This window comes from Tachysurus fulvidraco, chromosome 6, assembly GCF_022655615.1.
Source record: "Tachysurus fulvidraco isolate hzauxx_2018 chromosome 6, HZAU_PFXX_2.0, whole genome shotgun sequence".
In the NCBI taxonomy this organism is placed as follows: domain Eukaryota; kingdom Metazoa; phylum Chordata; class Actinopteri; order Siluriformes; family Bagridae; genus Tachysurus; species Tachysurus fulvidraco.
Window position 1 is genome coordinate 10347663 of NC_062523.1, and position 19765 is coordinate 10367427.

The window sequence follows — 19765 nt, forward strand, 5'->3', positions numbered from 1 at the left end:
AAACCACATAATGGCAGTGTTGGAACTTCAAGAATTGATTCATTCATTTTCAGTAACCCCTTTATCTTGATGCAAGATCATGAGTCTAATCCAAGAATTCTTGTTGTGAGATAGGAATACAACCTGGATGAGGTGCCAGTCCAGGACTGTATCCATGCACTTTTACATGCTCATTCATACCAGCTAATTTGGAGTCACCAAGCATTCAACCATACTGGCAGGTTTTCTTGATGCGGGAGAAACCAGAGAACTTGAATGAACATGTAGCCAGTAACCTGAGAACATTTATTTTACTCTAAAGAAATACATCTCTAACTATTTTTTTTTATTCATGTGTCAGATTATTTTAACCAAAGTGTCTTCAGTTGAACTGAGCTATTCAGGGTTCTCTGGCAGTCCTTCTTCAAACTTCAGATCACTAACTCAGATCCTTAGCCACCGAGTCACCATTTCCCTGATCACACATCTGTACTGTAACTACTGCCCAACTCTTTTGGAATCAATACAGTGCTCACATCTGAAGTTTGTGGACAACCACCCTAGAAACTTTTGTGTGGTCTCAAAACTGTCAACCTGTTTAAATGGGTAGCAGCATTTGGTCTTGAGTAATCTCTTATGTTTGAATTTCACAATCCTCAAAAGCTGTCAGTTAAATAAATAAAAATCTGTGGAACGGTGTGTGTGCGTGTGTGCGTGTGTGAAAAACTGAACCTGGTTTTGTTATTTGGGTAAAATACAGTACACACTGATATAACACAACCAACAGAAACTGGTCAGGAGGTTATTTACAGTCTAAAGGGCAACTTTTTCACTATCTATGTCTTTTAATCCATTATGAAACAGAAAACAATAATACTTCAGTTCACATGAAAAGCACGGATGAAAGTTCACCAAACCCATCTCAGAGCTTCCGAAGGTCCTTTGAGGGACTTTTTGTGTAAAAAGATAAAGGAAAAGATAAAAGAACTTTAACTGCTTATTTGTTGGCTGTGGAACAATGTAGATTTTAAAAGGTCTTGCACTTCCTTTAAACTAGTTAAAGTTTGATAGATGGGACCAAAGCCAAGTTTCCTCTCTGAACTCATCTATTGATTTGGCAGCAAAATGAAGTAAAGCCAAACATTCTCGCTTCCATTACTAGCTCTAATGCTATGCACAGCCATATACACTGACAGTTCGGCAGCCAGTGGATTAAGATTGATTTTATAATTAAACATTATAATCCGTATATATGCTATCCTCAAATCATGTACACTATGGCTTTAGGTGTTCTAATAAAACAATAAATCAAATGTAACATAAAAAATGTAACTACAAGACTTATTGTGAACACAAATGTTATTATGAACAAAAAAGAAAAAGTTTAGGAAAGTATAAGGGTCCATACTAATGTCTCTTGCTGATTCTTTCATGGCATCCGCATGTCATTGCAAATTAAACAAGTAAGTGCTGATCTGAAGAAAACTTTGTGCTTTACAGCAAATAAATAACATCAAATAAATAAAAAGCTTAGATATTACGATATATAAGAAGAAATCTCACTTAGTGTCTTCATGACAGCATTTTATAACACTACATACAAAAAAAAAAATGGAAATTCACAGAATGTTTTTTTAAAACCTGTTGGGTTCTCAGATGGATGTTACTATTACTGAAAATCATCCGGATTCTCTGGCCAGTACTTACAGTACACCACTGGTGAAAAGGCTGACAACAAGTCGGCTGCTAAATGCAGTGCATTCAGGGAATCCTGACTTTATACAGCAGTTTACGGTGCATGGTCCATTGTGGGATCCATGGTGTAGTGTTCAGAGATCCTTGTTCCAGAGTCCTTATATTTTAGCAATTCACCTGCTTTCACACAATAAACTCACCTCATCAGCTCATTAACAAACACTTCATGAGGTAAAATGTGTGTGTTACTGCTGCTAAAGCAGTATACCGTGCTGAGCCAAGGACTATGAAACACTAGACATCATCAAGTTTTAGGGAGACCACTTATGAAGAAAAATGTAAAAATTCTATAACAAATAAATAGGAATAACAACCACACAAAGTAGCTAAATTCTTTGAATCTCTGGCATGAATATCTCCATTTTACACAGAATAAGTACAATGTTTGAATATACACATTACACAATTCTTAAGAAGATTATCTGAGTTCATCATCATACATCATGGCCAGTGTCACCTTTACCCAGGGTTTTTTTCCTGTCACTGGAGACCAGGGTTTACACAAGCATGTGAATCTCATTATACTCGTCACGACCATCTTCGTCAAAATTGGGTGAATCCTCATCTGCGTCCAACTGTGGGAAGAAAACTAGATGTGAGTTCACATGAAATACATCATTCAAGGGGATCAGAATGTTCCCTAAAGTTTATGTGCCTGCCTCTAGTTAGCCAAACGCAATGGACCTGCTTTAAAATAGCAAAGCTTTGCTAATGAGGGACATGCAGATGCAATCAAACTAGCAAAAATAAAGCCACACTTGCATACATAAGAAACCAGAAAGTGGTCATGTAGTAGATCAGCCATAATGTAAGAAAGTTTAATCTAAGAACCGATGTAAGAAAAAAGTATAGGAGATTTTTGTTATTCGGATTTGGGTTTTGTAGCTACAATTGTCCTTTTTTTTCTGTCACCATCTTCACCACAGATTTTTCTTTGCTGTCAAATGCAATAAATCATAAACAGACAATTGGCAAGCCTCTTAAAGGACTGCAGATACAAGTACATACAGTATACTGCTGGATGAATCCTCAGGGTTATGACATTTTGAATCTGTTGATAGAATTTAGTCTATTTTATCACACTTCTAATTTGCTGTTTTGATTTGTCTAATTAATAAAATAATGACAGTGTTTTTGTTCATTTTAATGAGATCTGCTGTAAATAGAATCCGCTCATGGTTTGAAGGACAAGCTGACAAAGCACTCACCTGCACCTTTATAGTGGACTATTTAAGTATTTAATAATAGCCTCAAATGCATTCTGTAGCATGTTTAGTGTATTTACTGTCAAGCCAATAAATTAATTCAATTCAATTAAGAGCAATTTCAATATTGAAAGATTAGCATTAAATCTCAGTACTGAATATGGCCCATAGAACATACGTGCTCTTTGCTAACAGATTCTTAAAAGCATAATTTTAGTTTTAACATTATAGGCTTCACTGAACTTTCATCACAAAACCATACATTTTCCAGGTTACTTCAAAAATCAATAACTTTATCATGAAAGAGTTAAATAAATGTTATATGCATTAAACAGGCTGTTAGGGCAGAAAAGAAGTGAATGTTTTATGTGAAAGATAATGATGTAGGACCTCTGTGTCTTTGGGAGTCAAAAAATGAAATGTGTTTGGTTTTTTTTTAGATTTTTCCAGGTTTAGAAATGACGGTCTTTAAAAAAAATTTATGAGCATGACTTACAGCTGCCAGCTCCCTCTCCTCGAAGATCCTAGTAAGGATGAGTCTGCGCAGCGGCACGGTCATGATGAGAATGAAGGGGAAAGCCAGGGATACCACAGTGGACTTCACCACCCACAAGAGCGCAATACATAACAACTGGATTATTGTGAACATGTTCATACGCCATGTTTTCACCTAGGGACACATGAGAAAAAGTGGTTAGAGTGAAATGAGGCTTACTCAGAAATATTGAAGATAAGTTTAAATGGACAAAAAAAAAGAAATTGAGGTTTTGGGCACCACCTAGTGGGTACATCAAAAGGATTTTAGGGGTACCATCATAAAGTGATCGAATGTTTCTCCAAGGAAATAAACCAACAAAAATTCTTGAATTTATTATTTAAAATAAGACATTTCCTACAAACCGATTCAACTCTATACAACTTATTCATGACATTTATTTAGTAAATAAGAATATGCTTTTACCCGATGCACTCTAATTGAATCCAAGCGTACAGCTGTTAACCCCCCCCCCCCCCCCCGATTGCCTCCAACTGAGCAGAAACAAGTGCTGCATGTTTTTAAGAGAGCAGAGGAAATCTTGTAAATGCTTTCATGTCTCCTTACTTTAGTGACATAGTTGTGATCAGGATGGTGTTTTGCAGGTGTGACCATGAGTGTGATGCGCTCATAGAGCTGGATGCCAGTCAGGGAGGTGATGCCCATGTACAGAAAAATACCAAAAAGCACAGCCAGAGGAATATGCCGCAGCACATCTGTCATCACAATGGACATGCCTGCAGGTTTCAGAAAGAAGTACAGATATTTTAGCACAGGCAAGCATGAAATAATGAAACAAAATACAATGGCATGGTGCAAAATCATCATCAAATAAATTATTTATTTATTTATCTATTTATTTATCTATCTATTTATTTATTTATTTATTGTTATTTAACTTTGCTAAACTTCTCTTACCCACAAGAATGGACACAAACATCCCAGTTAGTCTCTGCTCTTTAACCTCCTGGATCATGGGCTTTTCTCCAGGAGCTGTAGCTTTGCTCATTACTGTCAGAGCATTTACATGAGTGACAGAACGCACAGTGGCAGCTGTCAGCCATGGCAGACCGAAGAGTGGGCAGAGAGCACCCAGTATCACGATCAGCAGCAGATCCAAGTGGAAACCTGAACCCTTCAGCAAGCGACGCTCTTTCTTATTTACTATCAGCCTGCAGAGAGAGACAGAAAGAGACATAGAGTTTAATGTTAACCTTAATGGCAATACCATACTAAAGATTCTTTTCAGCTAATGTATGTATAAGTATGTGACTGTGATGATACTCCATAAGATAATTCATATTGTCTTAACTGCACTGACCACTTTAATTTGTGCCTTGAAATACACAGTATGTGCCCATGTTTGGAGGTTTTCTTGCCACCATCAGCTCTGGCTTGCATAGATCCACAGGTTCCATTAACTCACAGCCACCAAACATGGCCACTGGGCACTCAGTCGACAGACTTTTAATAAGACACACCTGTTGCACATCTGATTCTTATGGTTTTGATTCTTGTTTGTTTATTTAGTTTCTGCTTTTCCTTTTCTCTGTTTGCCCTGTTGACCTTGGACTGTTTATACTAGAATATTGGATTAGTGCTTTGTGTTCCAATACTTTTGATTTCCTCTTCCTTTACCACTTTTATGTTGCATTTTTAAGTCTGTTCATTTCTTTATCCCTTGTCCTCTTCCCTGTACGTTAGCCATACTTTGACTTTTCTGTTTTTTCATTTGCATCCTACCTAATTTGTAGGAAATGTACAAAATTCCTGACATTATATTCCTGTAAAGCTGTTTTGTGAATGTCTTAAAACTGCTAGACAAATAAAAACATATTTAATTGAAATGTAAACACTTTCTGTCTAATCAGAAGCAAGAAAACCAATAAGCGTTCATTTCTGAGTTTTATTTTTTAAACTGTTTTTATTTGATTACATAATGTATTATAGCTAGTGTAAATAGCAATAACCTAACTCTTCAAGCTTATATAACAAAAAACTGTGTATTTTAAATTAAATTAAACAGGCTACCTTCCCCTTACTAGCAATATCTTTTGGTTAGACTTGATATTTTTAGCAATTCGCATTCATTTTTATGAGTCACTTGCAATATATGTCATCATTCAAAACAACCCTATACTTGTTTTCATATCACATGCAGGATTTTGCTGAACAAGGAACATGTCATACTCATGGGACCATCTATCATTGGAGAAGCAAAACAAATGAATAAACTAGCAGCAAAAGACTCGATCGGAAAGATGATTTGCTCTGGTTAAAAGGCAGCTAATAAAAAATGAGATAAAAAAAGGTCCATAGGTTCTACAATTTGCAGTTTATGTGTTTATGTAAAAGTAATGAATATTATTGCCTTAAAATTAGTTGTTATATGTACTTTTGGAAGTTTTCATTTAAAAATCATATCATATCCCAGAAAAAAAAAATAATGAGTTTGAATGCTTTGTTGAACTTGCTTCTTGGTTTGGATTAGATTTGAGTTGATTACTATGGTTAGATCTGTGGTAACAAAATGACCTCTGTAAGAACAACATGTAATGTAAATCTGTTGTGTCACCATAGGATTTTAATTCGGTGTAGATACAAGAAAAACACAAAGACACTGAATGTAAACCTCACGTTGTAATCTGCGTTTCCATGAAGATGAGGATGAAGACGAGAAGGGCGGGCACTACAGACGCTCCCATCATCCATGTGGGGAAGGCCTGTTTGTCTCCAAATGGGTTGATGAACCAGCCTCGTTTGTCGGGAGATGTGACCGAGAAACCAGAGGGCACGTTCAGTTTCTGCAACCACAAAAACACTGATGCTCAGATCCCAGGCCTCGCTGGTTACTGAGCCATGCCAAACATTTAACCGCATTCTAATATGCACTCTGAAAGAAACCTGGCTTCAATTACAGACAAGTATTTAATAAAGCGTATGAGCAAGCAGAGGACATCAGAATACACACTCTTGCTCAATAGTTTAGATTTTAGCATTTTTACCTGCGTGTAAGTTTCAGGGATGCAGAGGTCCACGACTACAGATAGCAGAATAGAGATGGGTATGCCAAAATCTCCGATAATTCTCCTGACCTTTAAACAACAAAATAGAGAATCAGTATAACTTGAAAAAAAGAAAAGACTTCTCAAGGCCCTATCTACTTGCGTGCTCTCTTCTGTAACATGCTTATATATATATATATATATATATATATATATATATATATATATATATATATATATATATATATATATATATATAAACAAAAATCCAGCAAAATGTTGCTATACAACAAATTGAAAGATTTTGATGTAAAATAAAGGCATTGGGCAAAACATACTAGATGTTCATGTCTTGTATATTCAACATTAAAAACTTTGTCTTAATAGTATAGTCATTCCTATACTTGTTTGCTTTGCTTAGGCTGCAATTATACACTGTGCTAGCTAATAAGCTTGCCATGTGTTATTTTATTATGCTAGTTACCACGTTTTTGCATAGTTTCCAAGCAACCTGAACAATACAGTCGGCAACACATTGGTGCTTTTATTTGCCTTGTGGGTTAATTAATAAATGTATGCTGTGTCCACACATGTACATCTAAGACAACATAAACTTCCCCCAGGACCATGGTGCAACATGAGATAGTAATACAAGTGCAGTACAGCTCAATAAAATGACAATTCCACAAATACACAGAACATTATTTGTGTATAAATGCACCACAATACAAAAGGATCAACGTAAGTATACAGTAGGTGTGGAGCGTTTACCTTGCCACCAAGGAAGCGGCTATTGCGGAATTTTCGAAGGAAGAAGGCCACAAAGAAGGTTCCCAGCATGAGCACAAGGGAGAGTAGGGCAGTGTTGGGCTGGTTTAGAAGAGGACTTGCAGTCTGAACAAGATTTTCTGATTCTGTGGGTCCATACACAGGGAGGTCTGGAGAGACTGGGTAGCTCTTCATCAGAGGGTGTTCCTGGAATACCTGCAACCAAAACCAAAACGTCATTGGCTTCTACAGTTAAACTGCCACCGTAACTGCATCCAAGTACTCTAATTCACAATATACTCATACTAAACATCCTTTATTAAAATCTGTCTTTACTCTAATAAACGTGTATCCTGTAATAATTTATAATCTCTTTATCTGTTATATAATATATAAAGAAGTGGTGCTGCCTCTAAGCAATCCCACCTAAGGATCTACATAAATTTCGACTACAAAAAGCAATGAAGAAAAAAAAAATGAATAACGTAGTTAGTATTTAACTTTATATGTCTGTCAAACACTCCTCGTTGTATTTTATTGTATGGGCCAATTAACATAGTGTAGATTAGAATGTAATCAGTTATGGGGTGTTTCCATAGAAACAGCTAAATTCTGAGACTGAGCGGTTAAAAAATTCAGATTTACACATACAAACCATTAATTCTACATTTCAGGGCACACATGATTGACATTCCGGTTATATCCTCAAGAGGAAATGAAGGTACTGTACCATTTGAAGGTTGGTGTACACAATTAAACCATTTAATTTTTTTTTGTATCACAGGAGCACTTCTACTGGGGCACGGTGGCTTAGTGGTTAGCACGTTCGCCTCACACCTCCAGGGTTGGGGATTTGATTCCCGCCTCCGCCTTGTGTGTGTGGAGTTTGCATGTTCTCCCCGTGCCTCAGGGTTTCCTCCGGGTACTCCGGTTTCCTCCCCCGGTCCAAAGACATGCATGGTAGGTTGATTGGCATCTGGAAAATTGCTCGTAGTGTGTGAGTGAATGAGAGTGTGTGTGCCCTGCGAAGGGTTGGCATTCCGTCCAGGGTGTATCCTGCCTTGATGCCCGATGCCGCCTGAGATAAGCACAGGCTCCCCGTGACCCGAGGTATAAGGTTTAAGCGGTAGAAAATGAGTGAGTGAGTGAGTGAGTGAGTGAGTGAGTGAGTGAGTGAGTGAGGAGCACTTCTACACCATGTATACACCATGTGCACAGTTCATTTCTCAGACAACGTTTTAAATAGTGTGATTTTCAATTTAATACACATGGATTTAATCCCTAAATAAGTTGGCCAAATGGTGATGGTGTGCACTGAATTATTACCTTGAAGAGTTTGGAGAAGGTCTCAAAAATAAAGATGAGAGAAATAAGAAAGGCAAAGATCTCCTGAGTGAAGGGTGAGATATAACGCACAAGGAAGCTGCCTTCTGCCGCTACAATCACCAGAACAATAAAAATGAGCCAGAAGCCGATCCACACTCGACCCGTGAGGTACTCGAAGCCCTGTGCCTGGCAAAACTGATCCAAAAGAGCAGAGAAATTAATACTTTAAAGACAGCCCAATTTAGTGCAAACTAAAATTTTAATGCAGGAAAACCTTTTGAATATTTAATTGGTTGAACTGCCATATCACTGATTATTTAACTAAAACGATGTGTGCAGAGTGGTGTTTTAGTCATGGATTAAACTTTAATTCCTGGATAATCTCCAGTGAGTGAGTCAACATCATATCAAGCTGAAGTCTAAAAGATTATCATCATTCTAACACATTCGGTATGAAGTAATATAATGAGCTATGAAACTTTCACCACTCAGTAAGTCCATGGTATTGAGCACTGACAAATCTGTTAGGTGGGCTCTGTGGCTATGTGGTCTAAGGGGAGTTTACCTTGTAGAAGGCCTCCTCAAATACCAGAAGAGGCCCAGAGAAGCCTATAATGAGCAGTGGCTGTCCTGCCAGCAGGGAAAACAGAACCCCGACCGCTGATGTCGAGATAATGAGCTCAGACACCCCCATCATACCTTGAGTCTTCTCTCCTAAATAAACCAGAACATTGGTGTCTGAACACATTTTTTATGGTAACAAATTCAAATGAAACTTCTGACAGCATACATACAGTATATATATATATATATATAAACCTGTCTCATAGCGAGAACATTTAACTCTATTCAGTCAGTAATGGGAGAAAAACTTTTTTTAACTGCTTTATCCTGGTTAAGGGTACAGTGGATCCCTAACCTGTCCCAAAAAACTGGGTAGGAATTGGGAATACATAAAAGATGTGACACCAGTCCTTTGCAGGGTTCCATGCGCTAATACAGACACACTTAAGGCCAATTTTATGTCATAGCCAATCTACCTCCCAGCATGTTTGAAAGAAAGAAAGAAACTAGATAGCCTTGAGGAATGTAAAACCCAGCACTGGCCGTAACCTGATCTTAGGATTGCTGGCAATGATTAGTATTTTAATTTATTTTATTTTGATCTAGCTCATGGCTGACCCCTGTCCATGGTGTCCCCAGCTTGTGCCGAGTCCCTTGGGATAGCTTCTAGGTTGCCATGACCCTGTGTTGGATAACATATATGTTATCCACAGAAAATATATGGATGGATGGATGGATTGATGGATGGATGGATGGATGGATGGATGGATGGATGGATGGATGGATCCGACTCATATAGAACCTTGAGTATAATTGTTTACTCCTAAATAATAATTTAAAATGTGAGTAATAAAAGATATTATAAACTCTATAGCAGACATTTCAATTACCAAGCAGTCCTCCAAAAGTGATGGTTGGTGAGAGGGCAGCAAAGTAAATGAAAATCACAGCGGCGATACACTGCGTATCTACTGCATCCTTCAGATCGCTTAGATAGTGTGGGTAGCGGCGTCGAATATCATGGATAAGTCCTCCAAATGGTATCCCAGAGCGTTTGAGTGGGTCCACCTCCAGTTCCTCATCCTCCTGATCATCTTGACTGAGATCTAACACAAAGTACATGATATACTGTATTTAGACTAGTCAGATTAGTACTCATTTCAACTGTTAAGTTTAGCGAAAGTTCATTTTTACAACTGAAATGGACTGGAATTATTTAATAAAATATAAATATGCCCTGCAAAATGAAAGTGAATATTTTAAATGTCAGTAGAAGAAATTGAACAAGATAGGACTGAACAGGATTACATAATTCAACAAACCTCTATGGAAGGGAATCACAGGTTATATCCAGACACACACACACACACACACACACACACACACACACACACACACACACACACACACACACACACACACACACACACTATTCAATTCCATTCAGTTTAATTCAATTTATTTGTATAGCACTTTGGAAATTTGTCACAAGACAGCTTTACAGGAATGTACAAATTCAGGATATAAATTATAAATGTTAAATTCAAATTAATTAAAATTAGCAAGCCAAAGAAGACAGTCATGGAAAAACTCCCTGACATGAGGAAAGACTATTAGGAACACACTAGCATCTGACTAGTGTCAGAATACTGGTCCATATTTTCCATAGATACAGTGTTTATTATGCTATTTTATTTTGCGTTAAAATTATACTTGTAACACCACTTTTCATAGCACCTTTTTATTACAACCTTTTCCACCAGAGCTAGGCATAATCTAGTGAAGTTTATAATCACACAAACTTGAAAGTCCAGGGAGCATGAGTCTTTGAGACGGCAACGCTCCCCATTGCGTTACCATGTTATGTCTACTTATGTTGCTAATTTTGTGCCAGATTTGTGGATAGAAATCACACTTACATTTGGTCTCCTGATTAGGTCCTGCCACTCCAGTCATGCTCTTCTTATTCTCTCTCTCCTTGCGCTTGCGAAGCATCTGCTTCTGGAAGGAGGCCACCGTCTTCAGAAGGTCCTTGCCCTCTACGTCTGAGGGGGGAATCACAATGCTACAGTCCAAGAACTCATTAATGCCATTCAGTAGATCCTGACGGTCATCAGCAAAGTAGGCCACTTCATGGAAGTTCTGAAAAGAGTGGGGTAGATAGAGCTATTACATAGAACTGTCACACCATGCCACTTGTTTAATACTGCTTTGTGCTTGAGCAGATACCACACAAAAAGTCCAATGTCAGAATCTTACAAAATTGAGACAAGCTTCTGTTATAGCAGGGACATCAACAAACTACATGAGACTGTTACTCGAGGAGTAGAAATGATAATGTCACCTATTGCAGTGATTTCAAATTCTGACCTTCAAATGATATCCTGATACACCAATATGCATGTTCTCCCCCTGTTCCAGTTAATCATGTCATTATCAGGCACAATCTACTCATCTTGAAATGCCCTTTGCAAAGTTTTTTATTTTTTTATTTCAATTTTTTTTTTTTGATAGATTTTCTTTTCAGGTGTCACTGACTGTAAAGAACAATAATAATGTCCATTAGAACAACCTATGATTTTTATATTTAAAAATAAACTTGACTTGATCTGTCCTGCAACTGTTCTCACCCAATAATCCTTATACTTCAATAAAGCCTACTTACTAGACTTACTTGCAGTTCCACAAAAAGACAATGTATAAACAAGGCACAATGTACAATGTATAAATAGTGCATGGAGTATTTGAAATACATATCAGAGGACTAACTTTATCGGACATGAGTGTGGAGAAGGAACGTCCAATTTCATGATAGTCCATGTTACCCTGTGATGGACCCAGTAGCACAAAAATAAAGCGCACAGGAACTGGAACCTCCAGAACTGATTCCAAGAGGACTGCTTCATTCAGGCGCACAAATGCCATTGCAGGCTGCTCCAGAAACTCCACACAGCCTAGACACACACACACACACACACACACACAGACATTTGTGTTACTATCCTGAGAGCCTTCCACTGTCATAATGGTTAATGCAGCAAATTAATGACATACAGTGTATTCAGAAAGAATTCAGAGCCCCTTTACTATTTTCAGTTTGGTTATGTTGCAGCCTTAATATGTATTCTTGTTATTTTTTCACAAGATATAAAGGCTTGCCTCTGTCTCTTTCGCTCTCTCCAAGATGAATCCAATCATAAAAGCTTTATTATTTTCGTAACGAAAATCTGTCATGACAGTATAGAATAGGATACTTCAGCAAGGTCGTAGTAAAGTGTTATTGGCACTCTGTGATGTGATGAATTAACTTAATCTTTGGTTTTAAAAATAAAATAAAAGAGAAACGAAAAACCTGAAGCAATCCTTTGCTTACCCACTAAAACCACTGTGGCCTCAGCATCCTTGGGGATCTTTGCCAGCAGTTTCATAGATCTGGTTGCAGCGTGTGCCTCTGCAGGAACGGGGTGCAGGTTTTTCTTTCATTAACAGGAGAAAATAGTTAGTAACCTATTAATGTTAAACACTGGCTGCGGTCAAAGTGTTTTGGCAGGCGGTGTGCACAAACGTCACTCTATGGCTATATTAAAGATTACAGCTCCACATGTAAGTCTGCATATGTGTTCGTTATTGCTCTTTAGATTTAATGAACCGTTTTGTCTGTCTTTAATCAAGAGGTATAAATGTACAGGACCAGGATACCAACTTGCCAAAGGGTCAGTCATTATAAAATCATTTAACATCATGACTTTTTTTTTATATGTTTTATGGGCTGAATGTGCCAAAATGTTCAGCCATGGAGATATTAAAACTTTCACAGATATTGTGTCAGGAGGCTTTAACAAGAATCGCCTGTGTACCTCAGAGTAATGCACATGTGCTGGTAGATACGCAGTCATTACAGGTCCTTCTAAAGGTGCAAACACACCATCATATGCACAAAAAAAGCATATGCACAAATCTTTACTGCATGCGTGGATAAATGGAGCAATCTTCAAGTTAAATAACGCTACCTTTTAACTACCTCTTAGGGTCAGTAAGGGATCACAGAATGTTTATCCAGGTAATAAGAAGTTAAGATCTGTGCTAAGGTTTGAGCCTAGTCAGCATGTGCATGTCGCAGCACGGAACTAAACAAGAGAAAGGTTGCCAAATAAAAGTAAAGTACGAGATGTAGTCATCATTATGTTGGCTTTGTAGAAGCCAACATTCTGTTTTCCTATTTAAGCTTAGACAAAAATGTATAAAATTTAATGCGGCCTATGCTATTACTTTTCTAAGCGATCCGAGTACCAGTACTTCCGGTACCAGGTCTCAAAGTGGCCTTTTTTTCCCATAGACTCCCATTATAAAATTTGGAGGTTTATAACTCGGCAAGCTTTCAAACTTTCTACACAAAACTCGGCCTGCTCCTTTAGGGTGATACTCTGAACAAAGTTTTAATTTGGTGTACCGACTGGCCTTTCAGTTGTCCCACAGCCCCACCCCCAAAATATGCAAAATCGAAAACATTTTTACAATATGGACATGTGACGTATCAAAACACTCAGAACAATGAGGGGAACTTCCTCACGTGTATTCTGATGATGTCACATGCTCGTCTCCAATAGCCTCCAAATGTTTTGGTACCCTATCTTTCTGTCCACTTGCCTCCAAAAGTAACACTGTCCCTTATGTCCACACGCCTCAAAACAGCACCGGCCTTTGCGAATACTTGCCTCGTCAAAGTCAACATCAAAGTTTGTTGCGATGAACTTTACAAATCTAGTTTAATTTGATGTTCTGTGGCTATGCTGAGACATGGATTTGGTACGGCAGCTTTTAGTTATAGTGCCCCATGATCATCGCCTTACACAAACATCTAAAAAACGTTTTATTTGGGAATTTCTTAATAGTTTATTTTGCAGCACTGTTATAAGCATTGTTATATCTTGCATCTGAAAACTCCTTGCAAACTGTTTTGAAAACTGTTTAGCCAGAGTTCGCTTGTGACAGAGAATTGATTACCCTGGTTAAATAGAGATTCAATTTAAGAAAATAAGCAAAATAATCAAACACCTCTTTCTCGTGCTCTGGTGATTTTGTGTCATGGTCCTGGGCCACAAGCGGCAAGCTTGTGTCATGAACATGGTTGTGGTTATGACGCAAGCTGCCCAAGCTGGTGATTGAATGGTTTCGGTGGAAACGGCCCTCCTTCTCATCATTCGGGTGACTGAAAAAAAGGAAGGTCATGTCAAATAGAAAATCATGTTTTTCCCAATTCTCACATATCTCTGTCAACTCTAATGTATTCTTTTTGTTTCATTCGGGAACATGTTTTCTGCCCTGCAAGACAAAAGGACAAAATATGCCCATGTTCATGTTGATCTTGGTTTGCGTGTATTTATGATAGTTCCAGCTTCGGGTTCAATATAAGCAAAGCAAACAAAGAAACCCCACATTACATTATATCAAAATCCAAATTGCAAACCAAACCACATTTTCCATTCAAGCTGAAGAAATCATGCCAAAGAAATCAGTCAGAATTGCAAAAGCTACAAACAGGCCACATGTGGGCCCGATAACATCAGGGGCTATTTAAACAGAAAATATGAGTTGTCAGTCCACAGTGACATATAAACATGTGCACAAAGTGATGTGAAGCATTATTATCACTATTTTGAAAAGGAATCTTTTTTTTTTTTTCTTGAGTACCACATTGTGTGCGCTCTGAAGTCGACTGCTGAATCAGCTTTTCCACTCACAACATGCTGTATTAGTGCTGGAGCTGGTACTGTTAATGCAAACCAAGAATTTGTCAATAACTGTCCCACTTTTCATTCAGTTTGAAAGGAAAAATAGTGTATAATCATAGGTTTGGTTGGATGATTAGAAATAGGATGCATAAATGTTAATTATGGAGGGTTTTTAATATTGTAATTCTGACTTGGAGAATATATTTTATCTTTCATAAGCAAATTCTTTACTGTTTCTTCCACCCCCAAATACATGCCTTTAACTCTAAATGACCCCTAAGTGTAAACAACAAGGTGAATTTGTGTGTTGTGCCCTGCAATTGGTGTACTCTCGCCTCATAAGGTGTTCCTTGGATAGGCTCTGGATCCATCATGAACCCTGTCCTGGATAAAAGGGTTAGTGAATATCGAATGAATGAATGAATGAATGAATGAATGAATGAATGAATGAATGAATGAATGAATGAATGACAGATAAATGTTTTCACATTTGCTCTTTCCCTTTTTAGCTGCTCAAAAGATATATTGTTAACATTATAAGTAACAATTCAACTCCTACTTAAAATGATACATCACTTGCGTCTAGATCAAAGTTACATAATTTTCCCCAGATGTTTTTAACAATAGCCTTCAAAAATCCCTCTCAGTGTAAGTGTTTGATTTAAAGGCAGTGAAATAAAAGTAACATTAAATGTTGTTTTCATGACAATAATAATTCTGCCATTAATTCCCATCATTCAGCTCTTAGTTCCAAAACATCAGCATTTTGGTAATGAAAACAGATCTGGTTCGAGAATCTTCATCTTTTTTGCTGTTAAATGGTGACAATGTACAAGAATCTGGCACCTTGTCTGTGGAAAGGGGCAAACGGTGTTGTGGGTTTTACCCCATATGCTGTCAACATAATGCCAGCTACTGACATCAGTGCTCTTGTTAGCTCCAAGCTTATCTGGTTGTCTAAATGCCACAGGCGTGAGTCTTAAAATATTAAAAAGCTGTATTTTACTACAGTTCCGATGTTTCGTCAGGAACAGAAGGAATAGGGTTACATGAATGAAGGGTTAATGAATTTGCTATTCATTAAGCTTATCAAGAATAACATTAAGTTATATCATCAAGGCTTATGATTATTCATTAAGCCTTAGGAAGAAACATCTTTTTGTGTCAGTGCAAGTGTGCCTGCCCAGAATATACTGTATGTGTGTACTTGTGTGTTATTACTGAGCAATAGATCTACTCCAATAAATAGCTACAGGTGCTCCATCTGGCTGTAGACCACCTAGGGAGTTAAGGATATATTTGGATCAGACCTGTAAATGACTGTAATGTCTGAGGAACATAAAGCCCCCACAGGAAAATGAAGCCAGAGCCATGTCCATGAAATTTTCTGCATTAAAATAAAGTTATCAAACTACACTGTGAGAACATTACTGCCATTTATTTATAGTGTAAATGACTAGAATGCAACTGGAATCTAAAATGTGATAGATAACAAGAACATGGACGCCTAATATTCACTCACACATGCAAATTTAGATGCACTCAGGTCAGATTTAGTCTCCCTTTTGCTGTTGCACATTTGTTTTAATGTTCTATGAATTTTATATTCCTGTAAAGCCTCTTTGCAACAGAGTCAACTGTTAGAAGCACTATACAAATAAAATTGAGTTGGATGAAATTTAGTGAGGTCAGGGACTGATGGTGGTGAGATGAACTTAGGGTACAGTCTAGTTCTAGTTCTTCCCAGGCTTGTTCTCTGGGGTTGAGATTAGGTCAGTGTACTGTAGTTGACATGAGTTTTTCCATTTCCACCTTGGCAAACCATGTCATAGTCATCCATGATGGCTCAGATTAGGGATTGGTGGATACCAATCTTGGACCACCTCTGTATTCTGGATCATATAAATTTAGCAGTATGTCCACAACCAGACTAAACAACAACACATTGTTCTTTCTTTGTTCTTTTCTGTGTCTTAAGAGTCTGGGTTCCCTAGAATGCCACCCTTCTCTACAGACATGGATACAGTATGCATCCATGTTCCCAAGAAAGAAAGAACCTAGTCAGATGTTTCCCAATGATGCTGAGGAGAATCTTTCCTTCTACATTCAATAGCATTATAATTCACTGAAGTGTCTACCTAGAGTATCTGCCTTAAGCAAATCTCCATAACATTTATTTAAATACTGGACCTTAAAAACAAGACTGGCCCTTGAAAGCTGCATTTAAACATCCTTGACATGCTCACCTTCATCCTTGCAGGCTTTGGTGGTCTGATCACTTACATTTTGATCTGTGGAGTCACCTCATTTAGAAAAACAACAGATATCTAGAGCATATATCTAGAACTTAATAGATATCTGAAAGCTAAAGATCCAAAATAGAACTATAAGAGATGTATGGAACATACTGTGGATCACTTGACCACATAGGTTAGAACATTGTCCATTTCTTAAAGAGCCTGGAATATTACATTTTATTGACAGCTTTTAGAATGGGAGTTGAAACTCAACAAATATGTTCTGATTTATAAAACACTTTACAGCTTTAAATCATATGGTCACAATATTAATGAAAAATCGCAAAGGCAATGTGTCATCATATTGCTCTTTCAGACAGTTTAACCAAAACAATCTTTCATTAAGCTCATATGTGTGCTATTTTCTAGCATTTAGGAAAACGAGGTCATTCTCTAAAAGGTTCACCGCTTCATCTGTAAAGCATTAATTCTCTGTGGGTAAGACCATGCAATATTCATCATATTAGTCTTCAAGCAGGGTGCTGGCTGCTTAGACATCACTGAATGGTCCTGATGCACTAGATGAACACAACAAGCACTGAATTTGACCCAAAAGCCTGCACGCAATCTAAAGATCACACCTTCTAACCTCACAGATTAGTTTGGGGGTGATTTTATAAAACTAAATTCAACAGAAGAAAAGATATCTAACATTCCAACTTTCCGTTGCTATCTTTCGAATAACCTCTTAAAAAAAACAAATAAGAATTTATTAAATCAATGATATGCCATGTGTATGAATTAGAGAGGACTGTTGTTATCTCAAGCTTAAAAAAGGTTGCATAATCACGCTCAAACAATCACTAGTCACTCTAGACACAAAGTTGGGGAAATGGCACAGAGTGAGAGGCCTACAGCAGTGCTGGTCAATAACATCCTCGTTTGCTATATTGATGTGTGAGTCTCTGACCTGTGTTTCAGCAATAATGCACGTAGCACATTGGCGCGGTCCTCAGCTCTGATCTGGTCTGAGATGATCATGGTTTCCACCAGCAAGTGTGCAATTCCAGGAAGGGTTGTCTGGTCCAGGTCTAACATTATGGCACCTAAATATTTAAAAGATCAACCATTTAATTGCTATATCAATACCCAAGATTTTCACATCTGAAATGCTTGTGCAATCACACCTTTCCTAACTTGGTAGGAAAAAAATTTGTCCAAACAAAGCAGAAATTGCAAAAGAATAAACATCAAAACAGTATGTTAGTGTTTTAAGGTTTTAAAGGACAGGTTACAACGTTTCTGTTATTTTGTTTGGTTTTTATTGGAAACACATCATGACCCTAGTGAAGCATTATGATCTTCCTGAAATCAATTCATGACTATGAAATCATGAAATAATGACAACAGGTGCCAATTCGCCTAAAGTGTTTATGTAATAGTCTGCTCCACATCATTCTTATTAGGCCACTTCACCTGGTGATATACTGCATTGTCAACAGTACCAGTTTTATTGTTGGGCTATTAAAAGATCTCGGACCTCCAATCTTTGTGCTCATTCAGCCATAAGATCATTGGTGAAAAGCATTAGTGATATTGGTTGAGACCGCTGTTCAGCTCAGGGCTCTGTTCCGACCACTCGATTTCTTCCACACCAACCTTGGCAAGCCATGTCTTTATAGACCTTGCTTTGTGTACTGAGCATCGCCATACTAAAACAAGTTTAAGCCCCTTAGTTCCATTGGTGGGACATTACAGCACACATACAGGCTAGACAATTCAATGCCTCCAGCTTTGTTTAACAGTTTGGGAAAGCCCCAAATAAGGATATGATAGTCAGGTGTCCAGAGACCTTTGGCCATATAATGTTTTATAATAGCACAGACATGTCTGCAATGCACAGTGATAACTTTCAATAACTTTTTGTAGGATAGTGTGTAACATGAACACACCACACTGTACTCAGAATGTGCAAAAAAGTCTCAAATTAGTGGACCTAGTAAGTACACATACCATGTGTGATGGTCCTGCGGAGTTCAAGCAGGCTCCGGAAAGACAGTGAGGCCACGTGAGGTTTGCCCCAGCGGTCCGTATCTTCCTCAACATCCTCCTCAAACTTAATCCAACGAGCCGTCTCCTTCCAGCGCATCTCCTGGTTCTTGTCCACAATCAGCTCGTTTAGCTCTACAAAGACCTAAAGATGCCAGAGTCACCTCATAAATGACTTTCACACATCATAATCACCAACTAATTCTGCTTATTCTATTGCTGTCCCTATTTCTCTTAAAACACTATGTACTATATGGATTTTTTACAATTGTATTAGAAAATTTCCCTGCTCAAACACAAAACCTAATTTGGTAGTCTAGACTAGTATCGGATCAGCAATATTCAGTGAAATACAGATTGTGTGACCACCACATCTTACAGAGAGGAGCCAGCTTCCTCTGGTTGAGCAGCTTGCCACAGTTTAATGGGAAGCATTGATAAATAAACAGTGTGGCACGCTGTGGGGTTAAACAAGGTTTAGCTTGTGACTAATGGCAGATTTTGTGCACTTAATTCATTTGTCAGATCTGAGCGAGTCAAAGACGGCACTGATGGGGAGTACAAGTTGTGCTAATAAAAATAAAATTAATAGGGCCAGGGTGCACTTGTA

The 19765-nt window shown here is 37.8% G+C and overlaps 1 protein-coding gene across 4 annotated transcripts in view; it reads right to left on the bottom strand.

Moving 5' to 3' along the window:
* Positions 1 to 1320: 1320 nt before the first annotated feature.
* Positions 1321 to 19765, bottom strand: part of slc4a3 (solute carrier family 4 member 3) — a 56547-nt gene continuing 38102 nt past the window's right edge. For all 4 annotated transcript variants that reach the window (XM_027164474.2, XM_027164475.2, XM_027164473.2 and 1 more), the window contains 16 exons: positions 19120 to 19300; positions 18077 to 18212; positions 14193 to 14346; positions 12511 to 12613; positions 11907 to 12091; positions 11057 to 11279; positions 10028 to 10243; positions 9139 to 9287; positions 8574 to 8768; positions 7251 to 7463; positions 6480 to 6569; positions 6112 to 6278; positions 4393 to 4646; positions 4042 to 4211; positions 3436 to 3609; positions 1321 to 2309 (listed from right to left, as the gene is read on the bottom strand). In XM_027164474.2, coding sequence (XP_027020275.1) covers positions 2232 to 2309; positions 3436 to 3609; positions 4042 to 4211; positions 4393 to 4646; positions 6112 to 6278; positions 6480 to 6569; positions 7251 to 7463; positions 8574 to 8768; positions 9139 to 9287; positions 10028 to 10243; positions 11057 to 11279; positions 11907 to 12091; positions 12511 to 12613; positions 14193 to 14346; positions 18077 to 18212; positions 19120 to 19300 — 2688 coding nt within the window. In that variant the 3' untranslated portion in view covers positions 1321 to 2231. The remainder of the gene's footprint in view (positions 2310 to 3435; positions 3610 to 4041; positions 4212 to 4392; positions 4647 to 6111; positions 6279 to 6479; positions 6570 to 7250; positions 7464 to 8573; positions 8769 to 9138; positions 9288 to 10027; positions 10244 to 11056; positions 11280 to 11906; positions 12092 to 12510; positions 12614 to 14192; positions 14347 to 18076; positions 18213 to 19119; positions 19301 to 19765) is intronic.